The 12,343-nt window shown below is 42.7% G+C and overlaps 1 protein-coding gene across 3 annotated transcripts in view; it reads left to right on the forward strand.

The window, feature by feature from the left end:
- Positions 1-10,988, forward strand: part of ZC3HC1 (zinc finger C3HC-type containing 1) — a 19,321-nt gene extending 8,333 nt beyond the window's left edge. For all 3 annotated transcript variants that reach the window (XM_082694014.1, XM_082694013.1, XM_082694012.1), the window contains 6 exons: positions 4,582-4,709; positions 5,889-6,043; positions 6,938-7,181; positions 7,555-7,767; positions 8,185-8,391; positions 10,547-10,988. In XM_082694014.1, the coding sequence (XP_082550140.1) occupies positions 4,582-4,709; positions 5,889-6,043; positions 6,938-7,181; positions 7,555-7,767; positions 8,185-8,391; positions 10,547-10,615 (1,016 nt within the window). In that variant the 3' untranslated portion in view covers positions 10,616-10,988. The remainder of the gene's footprint in view (positions 1-4,581; positions 4,710-5,888; positions 6,044-6,937; positions 7,182-7,554; positions 7,768-8,184; positions 8,392-10,546) is intronic.
- Positions 10,989-12,343: the final 1,355 nt, after the last annotated feature.

Genomic DNA, 12,343 nt, shown 5'->3' on the forward strand with positions numbered 1-12,343 from the left:
ATAATGTTCTTCAAGTGGAGATGATGTGTAACAAGGAGATTCTGCTGTTGGCCTAGCTATTTCACTGTGTAGTAGGACTGACCTCAGTCCCATGAGGATGTAAATCCTCCCAGTATACCCAGTCCAGGTTTTTAGGATCTGCCCAGGACTCTGTTGGTGGTTCCCAACTCTTATTACTATACACTATGATTTCTTGGTCCACCTCCTTGCCAACCTCTAACTCCTATCCTGACTTTTTTTTTTTTAATTTGACAGAGATCACAAGTAGGCAGAGAGGCAGGCAGAGAGGGGGGGGGAAGCAGGCTCCCCACAGAGCAGAGAGCCCCACTCGGGCTTGATCCCAGGACCCTGGTATCATGACCTAAGCTGAAGGCAGAGGCTTTAACCCACTGAGCCACCCAGATGCCCCCTGACTTTTCTTTTGAGCTTGACTCATTTTCAACTATCTTCTAAACATTTTCATGTAATGACTTGTTGTAGGCACCTGGAACTCAATATATACAAAAGTGAAGTCTTCATTTTAGACCCAAACCTTACTTCTCATAGATTTTCTCCATCTTAAATGGTACTGACCCCGCTCCCCCAAGTTATCCTAGCTAGAAACCTGGACATCCCCTTAGATGCCCTTCTCTATCTATCATCACCACCCACTCCTGTGCATTCCAACTCCTAAATAGATCTCAAATGTGACCTTTCAATTATACCACCCTTGGTTTTTTTCTTTCCAGAGACTTTAGTGTGAAGAGAGGAAGACCTAAACTATTTTTACTTTAATGCTTGCATTTATTAAGCATATGTAATAAATATAATTTTGAAGTAATTTTTTTCTAACATTTACCAACCTAAATTAAATCCCTTTAAACATTTTAATTTATAATTACTAATTTGCCGGACTGATTATTTTGAACACATCAAACACTGAAGTACTGAATACTCACATATGTTAATTATAAAACATAATTTTAACTTATGTTAAACATAAATTTAACTTATGTTAAAACATTTTCATGTTGGGTTTAAAATCTTCATTGCTCTTTTGCCTTCATCAGTTTTTACTAATATTTTCTTAGGATTGTAGGCATCAGACCAAACCGTAAATTGGAAAGTGACCAGAAAGATGTTGGTACCTGGTTTTTTCTCCAAAGTTTTGTCAAATCAGAGCCCCTGGTCATCAGAACATGTTTCCTTCTTATTGTTAAACCTCACTTGATTTTTTGTTTTATTTTTAAATTTTTATTTATTTTTTAAAAGATTTTAGTTTGTTTATTTTTTAATTTATTTTGAGAGAGAGAGAAGACAGAGAGCAGGGGGAGGAGCAGAGGGAGAGGGAGGAGAAGGGGGAAAGAATCTCAAGCAGACTCTCCCGTGGAGCAGGGAGCCCAACCTGGGGCTTGGTCTCACAACCCTGAGATCATGACCTGAGCCGAAACCAAGAGCTGGACACTCGGGGTGCCTGAGTGGTTCAGTCATTAGTAGGTCATGATCCCAGGGTCCTGGGATTGAGCCCCGCATCAGGTTCCTCACCCGGCTAGAAGCCAGCTGCTCCTCCTCCCGCTCCACCCCTGCTTGTGTTCCATCTCTCACTGTGTCTCTCTCTGTCAAATAAATAATATCTAAAAAAAAAAGAACAACAACAACAGTTGGACACTCAACGCACTAAGCCACCTTGGTGCCCCTTCAACTTGATTTTTTAAAATCCGTATCTTTTTTGTTGGTTGTAGTTTTTTTATAATTGGACTTTCCTAGTAAAATGATACATCTTTTTAAATCGATGGCAAGTGTCTTGACATATTTGGTTACTTGCAACAGCTTTTAATAATTTGAGAATATTTGGGGCACCTGGGTGGCTCAGTCATTAAGCGTCTGCCTGCGGCTCAGATTATGATCCCAGGGCCCTGGGATTGAGCCCCAAATTGGGCTGCCTGCTCTGCAGGAAGCCTGCTTCTCCGTCTCCCACTCCCCCTGCTTATGTTCTCTATCTCGCTGTATCTCTTTCTGCCATATAAATAAATAAAATCTTTTAAAAAAATAGTTTCAGAATATTTAATAACATTAGAGACCAAAATCTGGTTGCTAATGATATAATAAACGGTGAATAAAAGTGCTATTTTTACTGCTTTTGTACCTCTTAAGAACAAAAGTAGAAGAGATTTTTTCCTTTCTCTTTTTCTTTTTTTTTTTAACGCATACTTACAGTTGCGGGATAATTGACATAAAATAAACTGCACATATTTAGAGGTACAGTTTGGTAAGTTCTAACATATTTGTATGCTCGTGAAACTGTCACCGCTAGATTTCTATTTAATATCATGAGTTTGTATTCATCTTCCCAACTTAATGCTGTATATTACTGTACCCTATTTTTCTTATAGTATGAGGTTTCATTGATCATTAAAAGTTTTTTAGCAGATTCTAACTTTTTTAAATTAATGAATAAATATCTTTATTTTTTTTAATTACTTTTTGAAAAAATTTTTATTTATTTATTTGAGAGAGAGAGAGATCACAAGTAGGCAGAGAGGCAGGCAGAGAGAGGGAGAAGCCGGCTCCCTGCCCAGCAGAGAGCCTGATGTGGGGCTCAATCCCAGGACCCTGAGATCATGACCTGGGCCAAAGGCAGAGACTTAACCCACTGAGTCACCCAGCCGCCCTGAACAAATATCTTTATTAACTAAAGTCAGTGGTAGATATTAGGATTCATTCTGTTGTACATTCAGTGAATTTTGACTATATATATATATATATATATATATATATATATAATGACCCGTATCCACCATGACATTATCGTATAGAACTGCCTCACTGCCCTGAAAATCCCCTGTGCTCCACCTGTTCATCACTCTCTCCTCCCCTCCTCCTGAATCCCTGGCAACCACAGATCATTTTACTGTCTTCATAGTTTTACGGTTTCCAGAATGTCATATAGTTGGAATTCCACAGCATGCAGCTTTTCAGACTCTGCTTCTCTCTACATAGCACTATATATTTAAGGTTCCTCAGTGTCTTCTAGAATTCACTTTTTTTCATTGCTGGATAACATTACGTTGTATGGACATGCCACAGTTTAATGTTATTGCATTCTGTTTCGTTAAAATAACTGGTTTATAAATTAGGTAAATGATAAACTGATTTCAGAACCTAAGAAGGGGTCATAGCTATAGTTTTAAAGCTATTGCCTAAAATACAATATTAGGTTTTTGCTGGACACAAGGGTCCAGACAGCTTGATCCCTGTTTTAGGAGCTTAGATATTGTTGGGGAAAAAAGTCTATGTATATGAGATATTCAGTAACAAAAGGGTAACAACAAAACAAAAGTAAAGGAGCTATAAGAAACTAGGAATTTGGGGTGCCTGGGTGGCTCAGTGGGTTAAAGCTTCTGCCTTTGGCTCAGGTCATGATCCCAGGGTCCTGGGATCGAGCCCCGAGACAGGCTCTCTGCTCAGCATGGAGCCTGCTTCCCTGCCTGCCTCTCTACCTACTTGTGATCTCTCTGTCAAATAAAAATAAAATCTTAAAAAAAACAATAAAAGAAACTAGGAATTCCCTAGTACTGTTGAAAACTAGAAAGAACTGGCAAGTGCTGTGATAGAAACTCTGTAAAAGCAGGAGCTTTTGGTCACTCACTGGTAATGAGACCTGGGTATGTTACTTTCATATTCCTTGTATTCCTCATCTGTAGAATTTGTATGATAATAATACTATTGCACTGGGTACTTTTTTAAAATTTAAATTCAATTAATTAACAAACAGTGAATCATTAGTTTCAGAGAGAGAGGTCAGTGATTTATCAGTTGCATTTAACACCCAGTGCTCATTCATCATGTGCCCCCTTACTGCCCATCATCCAGGTACCCATCCCCCACCTGCCTGGTCATTAAGAGCTTTGTAACATTAATGTTCCTTCTCTCCATCCTTCTGCCACTGGTGTCTAACAGGGATTATTACCTTAAATCACTTTAATGTCTGCTAAGCTTATTTTTTTGCATCCCAACTGATGCCTTACAATCTCTACTCTAAACTAATGCATTTATCTATAATATCACTCTTTCAGGGGTGATGATCCCAATGACCTGGAATCAAGTCCTGCATCGGCCTTCTTGCTCAGGGGGGAGCCTGCTTCTCCCTCTACCTGCCACTCCTCCTACTTGTGCACAGTCAAGCTCTTGCTGACAAATATATAAAATATTAAATAAATAAATAAGCAAATAGAATATTTTTAAAAATTATGTGAAATTTTTAAAAAACTTTCAGTAATTTCTCATCATATATGTTAATAAAGTTGTGGTCTAGTTACTCTTTACACTTTAACCCCATCTTCTGCTCCTTTCTATAGGCACATTTTGTCCCAGCCCCGTGAAGCTGTGTAGAATTCCCCACCTGGGCCCTTCCTTTGAGCCTTAGCTTTTACACACTGTTGTTGGTCTTCAAATTCAGCTTAGCCTGACTGCTTCTGAGAAACCTTACTCACCTTCAAATACTTTATCAATTTTATCGGTACCTGTCCCATATTGTTTTATATATATCTTTTATTTTTTACTATTTACACCAAATGATCTTCCAGTGTACTTTGTCTACAGATCGATTTGGGATGTTGCCATTGGATGAACCTGCTGTTCTTGTTAGTGAATTTCTAGATCGTTTTCAAAGCCTTTGTCACTTGGACCTCCAGCTTCCTTCCTTGAGGCCAGAGGACTTGAAAACTATGGTGAGTTTTTCTTGGCTAGCCTACAGGGCCTTCAGTTGTCACTGCCAATTGTACATGAAGGATTTCTTCACATGACAGAGGATTTAGATTGCTATGAAGAGAACTAGTTGTTTGTCCCTCAACTGACATTTTCCAATCTCCACCAGAAGGGCAACTATGGAGAGATTAAGTAAATGAGATCCATTGAAACTTCTAGTTAGGCTTCTTTAAATGGCATTACATTCAATTTTATCCTGATTTGCTACTTAAACTATTTAGCAGAAGATACTGAAATGTGACCTCGTATGGTTTATTGCATATCATTTCCCAAAGAAAATACTACAGGAGAAGTTACAAACTCCCTTCTCCCCTGTGAATAGAAATTAGAAATGCTCTGGCCCATGTGTACTTTGAAACTGAATATCTAGTGTCCCGTTTCCTCACCCTGTAGACACGCCAAAGACGAGCTTTACTATAGGAAATAGAAGCTATTATTTTGCTTCTTCAAGTTGAGAGGCTGTTTCGATTTTAACCAAAGTTTAACTTCTGTTATTTATTTATTTAAGATTTATTTCTTTATTTTAGACAGAGAGCATGGGGGGACGGGCAGGGGGAAGAGAGAGTCCCAAGCAGACTCCTTGCTGAGCACCAGGCTCGAACTCAAGACCCCAAGATCATGCCCCAAGCCAAAACCAAGAGTTGGGCACTCAACCAACTTAGCCACCCAGTTGCCCCAACTCTGTGCCTATTTTAAATGTCCCTTGTCCCTAGCCAAGGCAGCTTTTCTGTTCCCCTTGTCAGTTCTTTATTATTCTTAGAACAAAAATAAAGACCTTGGCAAGCTCTCTTGTTCTGTCAAGAAGTAAATCCAGCATCAGGTTAAGATATAAATAGTAATCTGTAGAAGTTTATAGGTTTCAGAGAAAATCTGCAATTGGTAAATTGAAAACAAATTAGAACTAAGAAAAGATTTGGTAGTTCTAGGACAACTGCCACCTTTCTCAGCAGATGCAGGGCAATTCAGAAAGCTTCTGTCTAAAACCTTTTCCCTGTCCTAAAAGTGAGCCTTCTGTAATGAAGAGAATTGTCTTTGTGTCTGGGATTTCCTTCATGATTTTTGCCTTATACCATCTAGATAATATCCTCATTTGTGATTTTTGTGGTTGGAAATTTCAGTTTGTTACCTTGGTTCCATTGTAGTGCTTGACAGAAGACAAGATCAGTCTTCTCCTACACCTGCTTGAAGATGAACTTGACCACCGAACTGATGAGAAAAAAACTGCAAGCAAATTAGGCTCAGACATCCAAGTCCACGTCACTGCCTGTGTCCTCTCTCTGTGTGGCTGGGCGTGTAGGTTAGTCCGTGACTTTGCAGGGTACATGAGCTCTGACAACATCATAAACTGGCATACATCAGTCACTAATAGTATTAGAGGTTCCATGATGTATCCTGTCAGAAAAACAGACAAAACCTGAGCAAGTGGCGAGGGGACAGTAAGAATCACTAACAGAATTCAAACTCGGGAATTTTTGGATACACCTGAACTTTGGTTTTTTGTTTTTTTTTTTTCACTGTCCCAGCTGAGAATCTGTGCTCTTGGAAACAGTAAAGCTCCTTTCTGTCTATAGAAAGGAAGAAAAATCTGTTGAATTTGTAAAAACTACCAAAGGAAATGCCAGCTGGAGTCCTCAGGCCCCCATGTTGGTGTTCCCATTCTGGTTGCTCAATTTGGCTTAGCCTCTCTCTGGTATAGAAAACTGTTGGAACCGGGGAGGGGAGGTGCAGCGGGTACCTGGCTGGCTCAGGCGGTGGAGCACTGACTGACTTATCTCAGGGTTGTGAGTTTGAGCCCCAGGTTGGATGTAGAGATGACTTAAAAATAAAATATTTAACAACAAAAAAAGAAAGAAAGAAAGGAACCAGTCTAGACTTACTTTAAACATACTTTCTTTGATAGATTAAGGAATATTTTTCATTTAAAAGGAAAAAGTTTCAAAAGGAATAGGAGAGATTTATAAAACATAACCTTCAAGATAGTCTTGCCTTAGAGCCTACACCAAGATCCTTAGATCTTTCTCTGGGAACTTTGTGAGAGACAATGGAGTTGGGGGCCTGAGATGACATGATTCCCAGTCCACTGGGCTGTTCCAGAAATTTGTTTGGCAAGACATAGAGTTCTCACAAATGAGTACACTTAGTCCCTTGGAAATGTTACCCTTTGAGAAAACTCTTTTCTGTTCCTGCCTAGTTCTTCTTTGGAACCCCTGCAGCTCTCCCTGATAAGCTGTTCACAGTGTATGAGGAAGGTGGGGCTCTGGGGCTTCCAGCAGATTGAGTCCTCCATGACGGACCTGGATGTGTCTTTGGGCCTGACCAGCTCTCCCCTCCCAGGCCCTGAGGGGAAGCCGGAGCGCTTCCCTCTTGTGCCTGAGTCTCCTCGGAGGATGATGACCCGGAGCCAGGATGCCACGTGTTCCCCTGGCTCAGAGCAGGTATGGACTTAACTGGCTTGCTCGGGTGGCCTTTGTAAAAGCAGCACTCTTGCCAGAAGTGTTGTGGCAGAGAAGTTGGAGATTACCTGAGGCGGGTGGGCCTCACTTCTGACCACATTGATCAGAAAACCACGTGTTTTTCTGAGCCAGTCGCAGTGCAGAAGCTAAATTTGTGATTTTGTATCAAAATTGATGATTTTTTGGGAGAGTTTAGTTTTATTGACAGTTCAGAAGGTAAATTCTTAAGAGTTTAAACTGTAAAGCATTAACTTTCACCTGCTTCTAGGAAAACTGACCATTATCCGTTATGTCATCTTCTGACCCTTATCCTTTATGTCATCTGTGTACTACTGTTACCTCTTCTTTCCTTCAGGCCGAAAGGAGCCCTGGTCCTGTCATCTCCCGAACTCGGAGCTGGGACTCTTCTAGTCCCGTCGACCGTCCTGAGCCAGAGTCTGCCAGCCCCACCACGAGAAGCCGGCCGGTGACCCGCAGCATGGGAACGGGAGACAGCACTGGCCTGGAAGTGCCGTCAAGCCCTCTCCGGAGGGCCAAGCGCGCTCGCCTCTGCTCTTCCAGCAGCTCGGTGGGTCTACCTATGTGTAGAAATCCCAAGTAGCATGCCGGGCCCCTGCCGTGTAGTACAGGGAAGCAGGCAGGATCCCTTCCTGGGGCCTGTGACTCTAAGGGGGTAATATGAATTAAGTTTCAAGGTGGGACAGCTACGGTTGGGTGCCACATCTTTGCAGTGGATTCCAGAGAAGTAGTAAATACTTCAGACCCATGGGGATGGCAGTGAGATCAGGGGAACATACCTGACCACTTACTGTTGGCTTAACACAGAGGGAATGAAAGTATTTATAAAGAGAGTCAGCATGACACAGGCAGTGTTTAAAGAGCATCAAATTGGAAATGGGGGCACTTGTGAGATTCTGGACTGGACGACTCCTGGATTGACATGGCTTCCGCCCTTCATCAGCAATGTTTCTCTTCCCCCTCTCAGGATACATCATCCCGAAGCTTCTTTGACCCCACCTCTCAGCACAGAGACTGGTGCCCGTGGGTGAATGTCACACTTGGCCAGGAAACCAGGGAACATGGCGGAACAGAGGTAGATGCCAGTGCCACCTCAGAGCCAGGCTGGAAGGCCGTGCTGAACATCCTCCTGGCCCACAAGCAGTCCAGCCAGCCAGCCGAAACAGACTCCACGGTGAGAGAAGCCGCTGCCTGTGCATGTGCAGCCCTTGCTGTTTATGGGATGAGGAACAAGAGGCAGTCCTATAATTAGCACCCTGCCTGCCCTCAGCATTCAGAAGTCAAGTTAGACTTAGGTTGGGTCCTAGAGACTCGGCATGGAACTGATTCAGTCTTCCTGCAGTTGGTTAGCATTTGGCATTCCCTCAAATTCTGGTAAATTCTTTGTCTCCTCAACTAAAATGACACAAAGTAGAGAAAGAGTGTCAGAACAGAACCGGGTGGGCAGGCAGCTGCTCCGGCCTCATGTTGCAGACCAGCTGCTTTTTCTGCCAGTTGCTGTCACTTGCGTTTGGAGCCTGGCCAGACAGACCTTAGCTGTCGGGAGCTCTGTACTCCAACCCCCAGATTACAGTTCTGTTCTGCACAGGGGACATGTTACTTTGCTCTGTTCCACAGCCCCGGGCTCGTGCACTGAGCCTCAGCTAGCTGTTGGAGTCGTGATCGCTGCTGCTTAGGGAATGTGGGTAGATGTGAATCCATCGTGACAGCTGAGAAAACAAGGGTTCACTCTGCGTCGAGGCTGCACTCGGTGATAGGAGGGTGGGTATTAAGGGATCATGGGAACTGGGTTCTCTTTCCTCTGCTGGCTCCTTCCCAAATTTGCCTTACAGCGTGGTATGAATAGAATAATTTCTGACCCCCGTCCCGTCCAAGGACAAAGTAAAATAATACTCGCCAGTAGATGTTTACAAGAAGCACTCCCAGGTTTGTGGGATTCTGCTGGAGAGAACTGTAGAATTGCTAAAAGCCCAAGAATGTACATTTGTACCCTTAGTAAGACAATGCAGATGAAGAAGGAAAAAAAATCTTCTTTTTTCCAATTTAAAAGCTTTTGAAGATACATAAAGCTATCTGAGGGCAAATGTCTGCACATATATTCTGTCCCCAGATCTTCCTGAAATAGAGTCTTATTGACTGCCCTCTGTCACTGTTTTACAAACAAAATCCCACAGGATTTTTGTGGGTTTTTTTGTTTTGGTGGTTTTTTTCATTTCATTTTGTTTTGTTTTTATAGTGGGAGAAGTTGGCCTCATAATTGGCCCTGGGTTCCAGAACTTTTGAGATCCTTTTTGGTGGTTTGTCTTTAACCCTCCCACAGCTGCTATGACTGGAAAGTTGAGAGCTTAATGAGGTTGGTTAAAGAATCTTGATGTTAGAACAAAGCTTATGTTGTTTTTTCAACTAAAGTTTCTTTTAACTTTGTCCCTCTATTCACTAAATTCCCCTCCATCATTAGTAAGAGCTCAGATTCTTCCCAGCCCCTGCCCCGAGACTTTTCTTTTACTGAAATACTCATCCACAAAGAGGATAAGAAGACAGTGAAAATGTCTTCTAATACCCGAAACTGGAGGTAACTTTATGGATTATCTTGCTAGATGATCATTTATATTCTCACTGAGACCCTGTGCTCTTCATTGTGACTCTCATAGGCAGAGGGAACCAAGCGTTCTGATTCTCTGAGAACTTTTATCTTTTAGTGCATTGCTTCGTCTCCCTGTAACACCATTTCTCAGAATCTCAGATCACCTCATAGGCATGATCAAGTGGCCGTGAGAATCTTCCTATTATTAGCTCTGCCGGCTATAAATGGAGCTGAGAAGTCCAGGGTCATAGTTTAAACTTTGAAAGAGTCATTTAACTTTGTTTTACCCCTTGGTCTTGGATTATACTGTTAACCCCAGCGAGGTATCACGTGAATGTGAATCCTTATTCACAAGAAATAAGGCCCTGGGGCCAGTTCAGCATCACGAATGGAAACCAGCGCAACATGTGTGCTGCACGGATGGTGGGTCCCAAGTGTCCGCCTCACACACAGAGATTAGGACAGATGCAGATACTTGGAGGGAGGACTCGGGGCGTGTTTGACAGGCTCAGAGTGTGTTAGCAGTAGTCTGACTGTAGAATGCAGGCGTTTTGATATTTAGTCTGGTTTTAAGTGTATATTAGGTATACAAAATAAAAGTAATAATAGAAAATTCACTTGTTTTTCTCAATCCTAGACCCCATCCCTGTGAGAGAAATTTACAAACCAAGCCTTCAAGCTGTTACCCCACCCTTCATCTCTGTAAAAGAATTTAATCTCTAATAATGAGCTTTTCTACCTACAGAGTCTCTCGGAGAAATCAAGGAAGGTATTCCGAATATTCCGGCAGTGGGAATCGTTATGTTCATCCTGAAGCTATTCAAGCCCTTCCTGGAGAGAAGCGGAATGAGTGACTTTGAGAAATAAAGTCTGAATTCCTTTTCGGCCAGCTGATGCTAAGTTTTTCTCCATTCCGGTTCAGTCATAAGGAGCCCCTGTCCTTGCAAAAGGCAGTGAGTGTCACTGTCTACATCTGACTGAGGGGGAGCCTGTCTCCATGCTGGGGTGGGGGCAGGTGGAATTCAGCAAGCCCACTTCTGTTAAAGGAGTGTGGGGTTATTCCACCAGCCAGAAGACCAAGGACTTGAGCACTTTTACCCTCTTTCAGTACGCGGCAGTGTTTTGAGGACTCTTCTATCCCGAGAATATGACAGTATGTATTAATAAAACATTTGTTAAGATTCTTACTGCTGGAGAACTGCCTTCCTTCTTCCGTCGGGGCTGATACAAACAAGGCAGACACTGAGAAAACTCCAGGGGAGCACGAAGCAAAATCAAGGTTTCAGTTTGCAGATTGTCTGCAAAGCCAAAAATTTATTAATTTATTTATGATTCTAGTCAAAGAGGTATTTCTTTTTTTTTTTCTTTTTTTAGTTTTTTTGGAGGTGGGGGAAGAGTAGGGAGAGAATCTCAAGCAGACAGCACTCTGAGCACGGAGCCCTACACAGAGCTCGATCTTGCAACCCCAAGATTGAGACCTGAGCTGAAGTCAAGAGTCAGACAATGACCTGACTGAGCCAGTCCTAATTTTTAAAAGGTTGCATCATGTTGCTATCGCTCCTAAGTCAACACTCTATGAGGCCAGTAGAGCTGTTTCCAGGTTGTGTTTGTAGGGGTGCTCTTTTGCCTTTGGCCTGAGTGTTCATGGTCACGCTCTGTGGTCCCCTTAGCGGTTGACTGGTGGGGAGCTCTCTGACGTTCACAGAAATGAGACTTTGGGCCCCAGGTGGAAGCTTTTTGTTCACTGGGGACTAAGTGAGTTTGGAGTCTGCCCTCTAGAAGCTCATATCCTCCAGGTCACCACTTCAGGAGTGGTGTAGAATCATTAACACAAGGTGTTCAAAAGGATTACAACCCTAATTCCAGGGTATAATAATGTGGGTAAATTTTTAAAATTCCACTGTAATTTTTATTTTTATTTTTTTTAATTTTTAAAAGATTTTATTTATTTATTTGACAGAAAGAGACAGTGAAAGAGAGAGAACACAAGCAAGGGGAGCTACAGAGGGAGAGGGAGAGGGAGAAGCAGGTTCTCCACCGAGCAGGGAGCCTAATGCGGGTCTCGATCCCAGGATCCCGGGATCAGGACCCGAGCCAAAGGTGGACACTTAACCAACTGTGCCACTCAGACGCCCCTCAAGTTTTTCTTCTCTACCTGCCTCCAATGAAAACACATTTCTTTAAAATAGGCAAAGCTCCACAAGCTTGTTTAGTGTGTGTGTGTTTCAAGTATAAATGCAAGCAGATTGTGATAGACTTGGTGTACTTCAAGAAACGGTCTCTTCCATGTGGGAGGCACCGTGCAAGCCCTCGTGTAATACACACATCATCACTACCCATCTTGGTCCTCCTGAAGTCTGTCATTCAGGCTGGAAGACACATCTGTACACAAATGTTGCACAAGAATGCTCAGTATTGGGGCACCTGGGTGGCTCAGTGTGTTAACATTCTGCCTTGGGCTCAGGTCATGATCTCAGGGTCCTGGGATCGAGCCCTGCATCAGGCTCTGCTCAGCAGGGAGCCTGCTTCCTCCTCTCTCTGC

This window comes from Mustela nivalis (genome assembly GCF_964662115.1).
Source record: "Mustela nivalis genome assembly, chromosome: 12".
Classification (NCBI taxonomy): Eukaryota; Metazoa; Chordata; class Mammalia; order Carnivora; family Mustelidae; genus Mustela; species Mustela nivalis.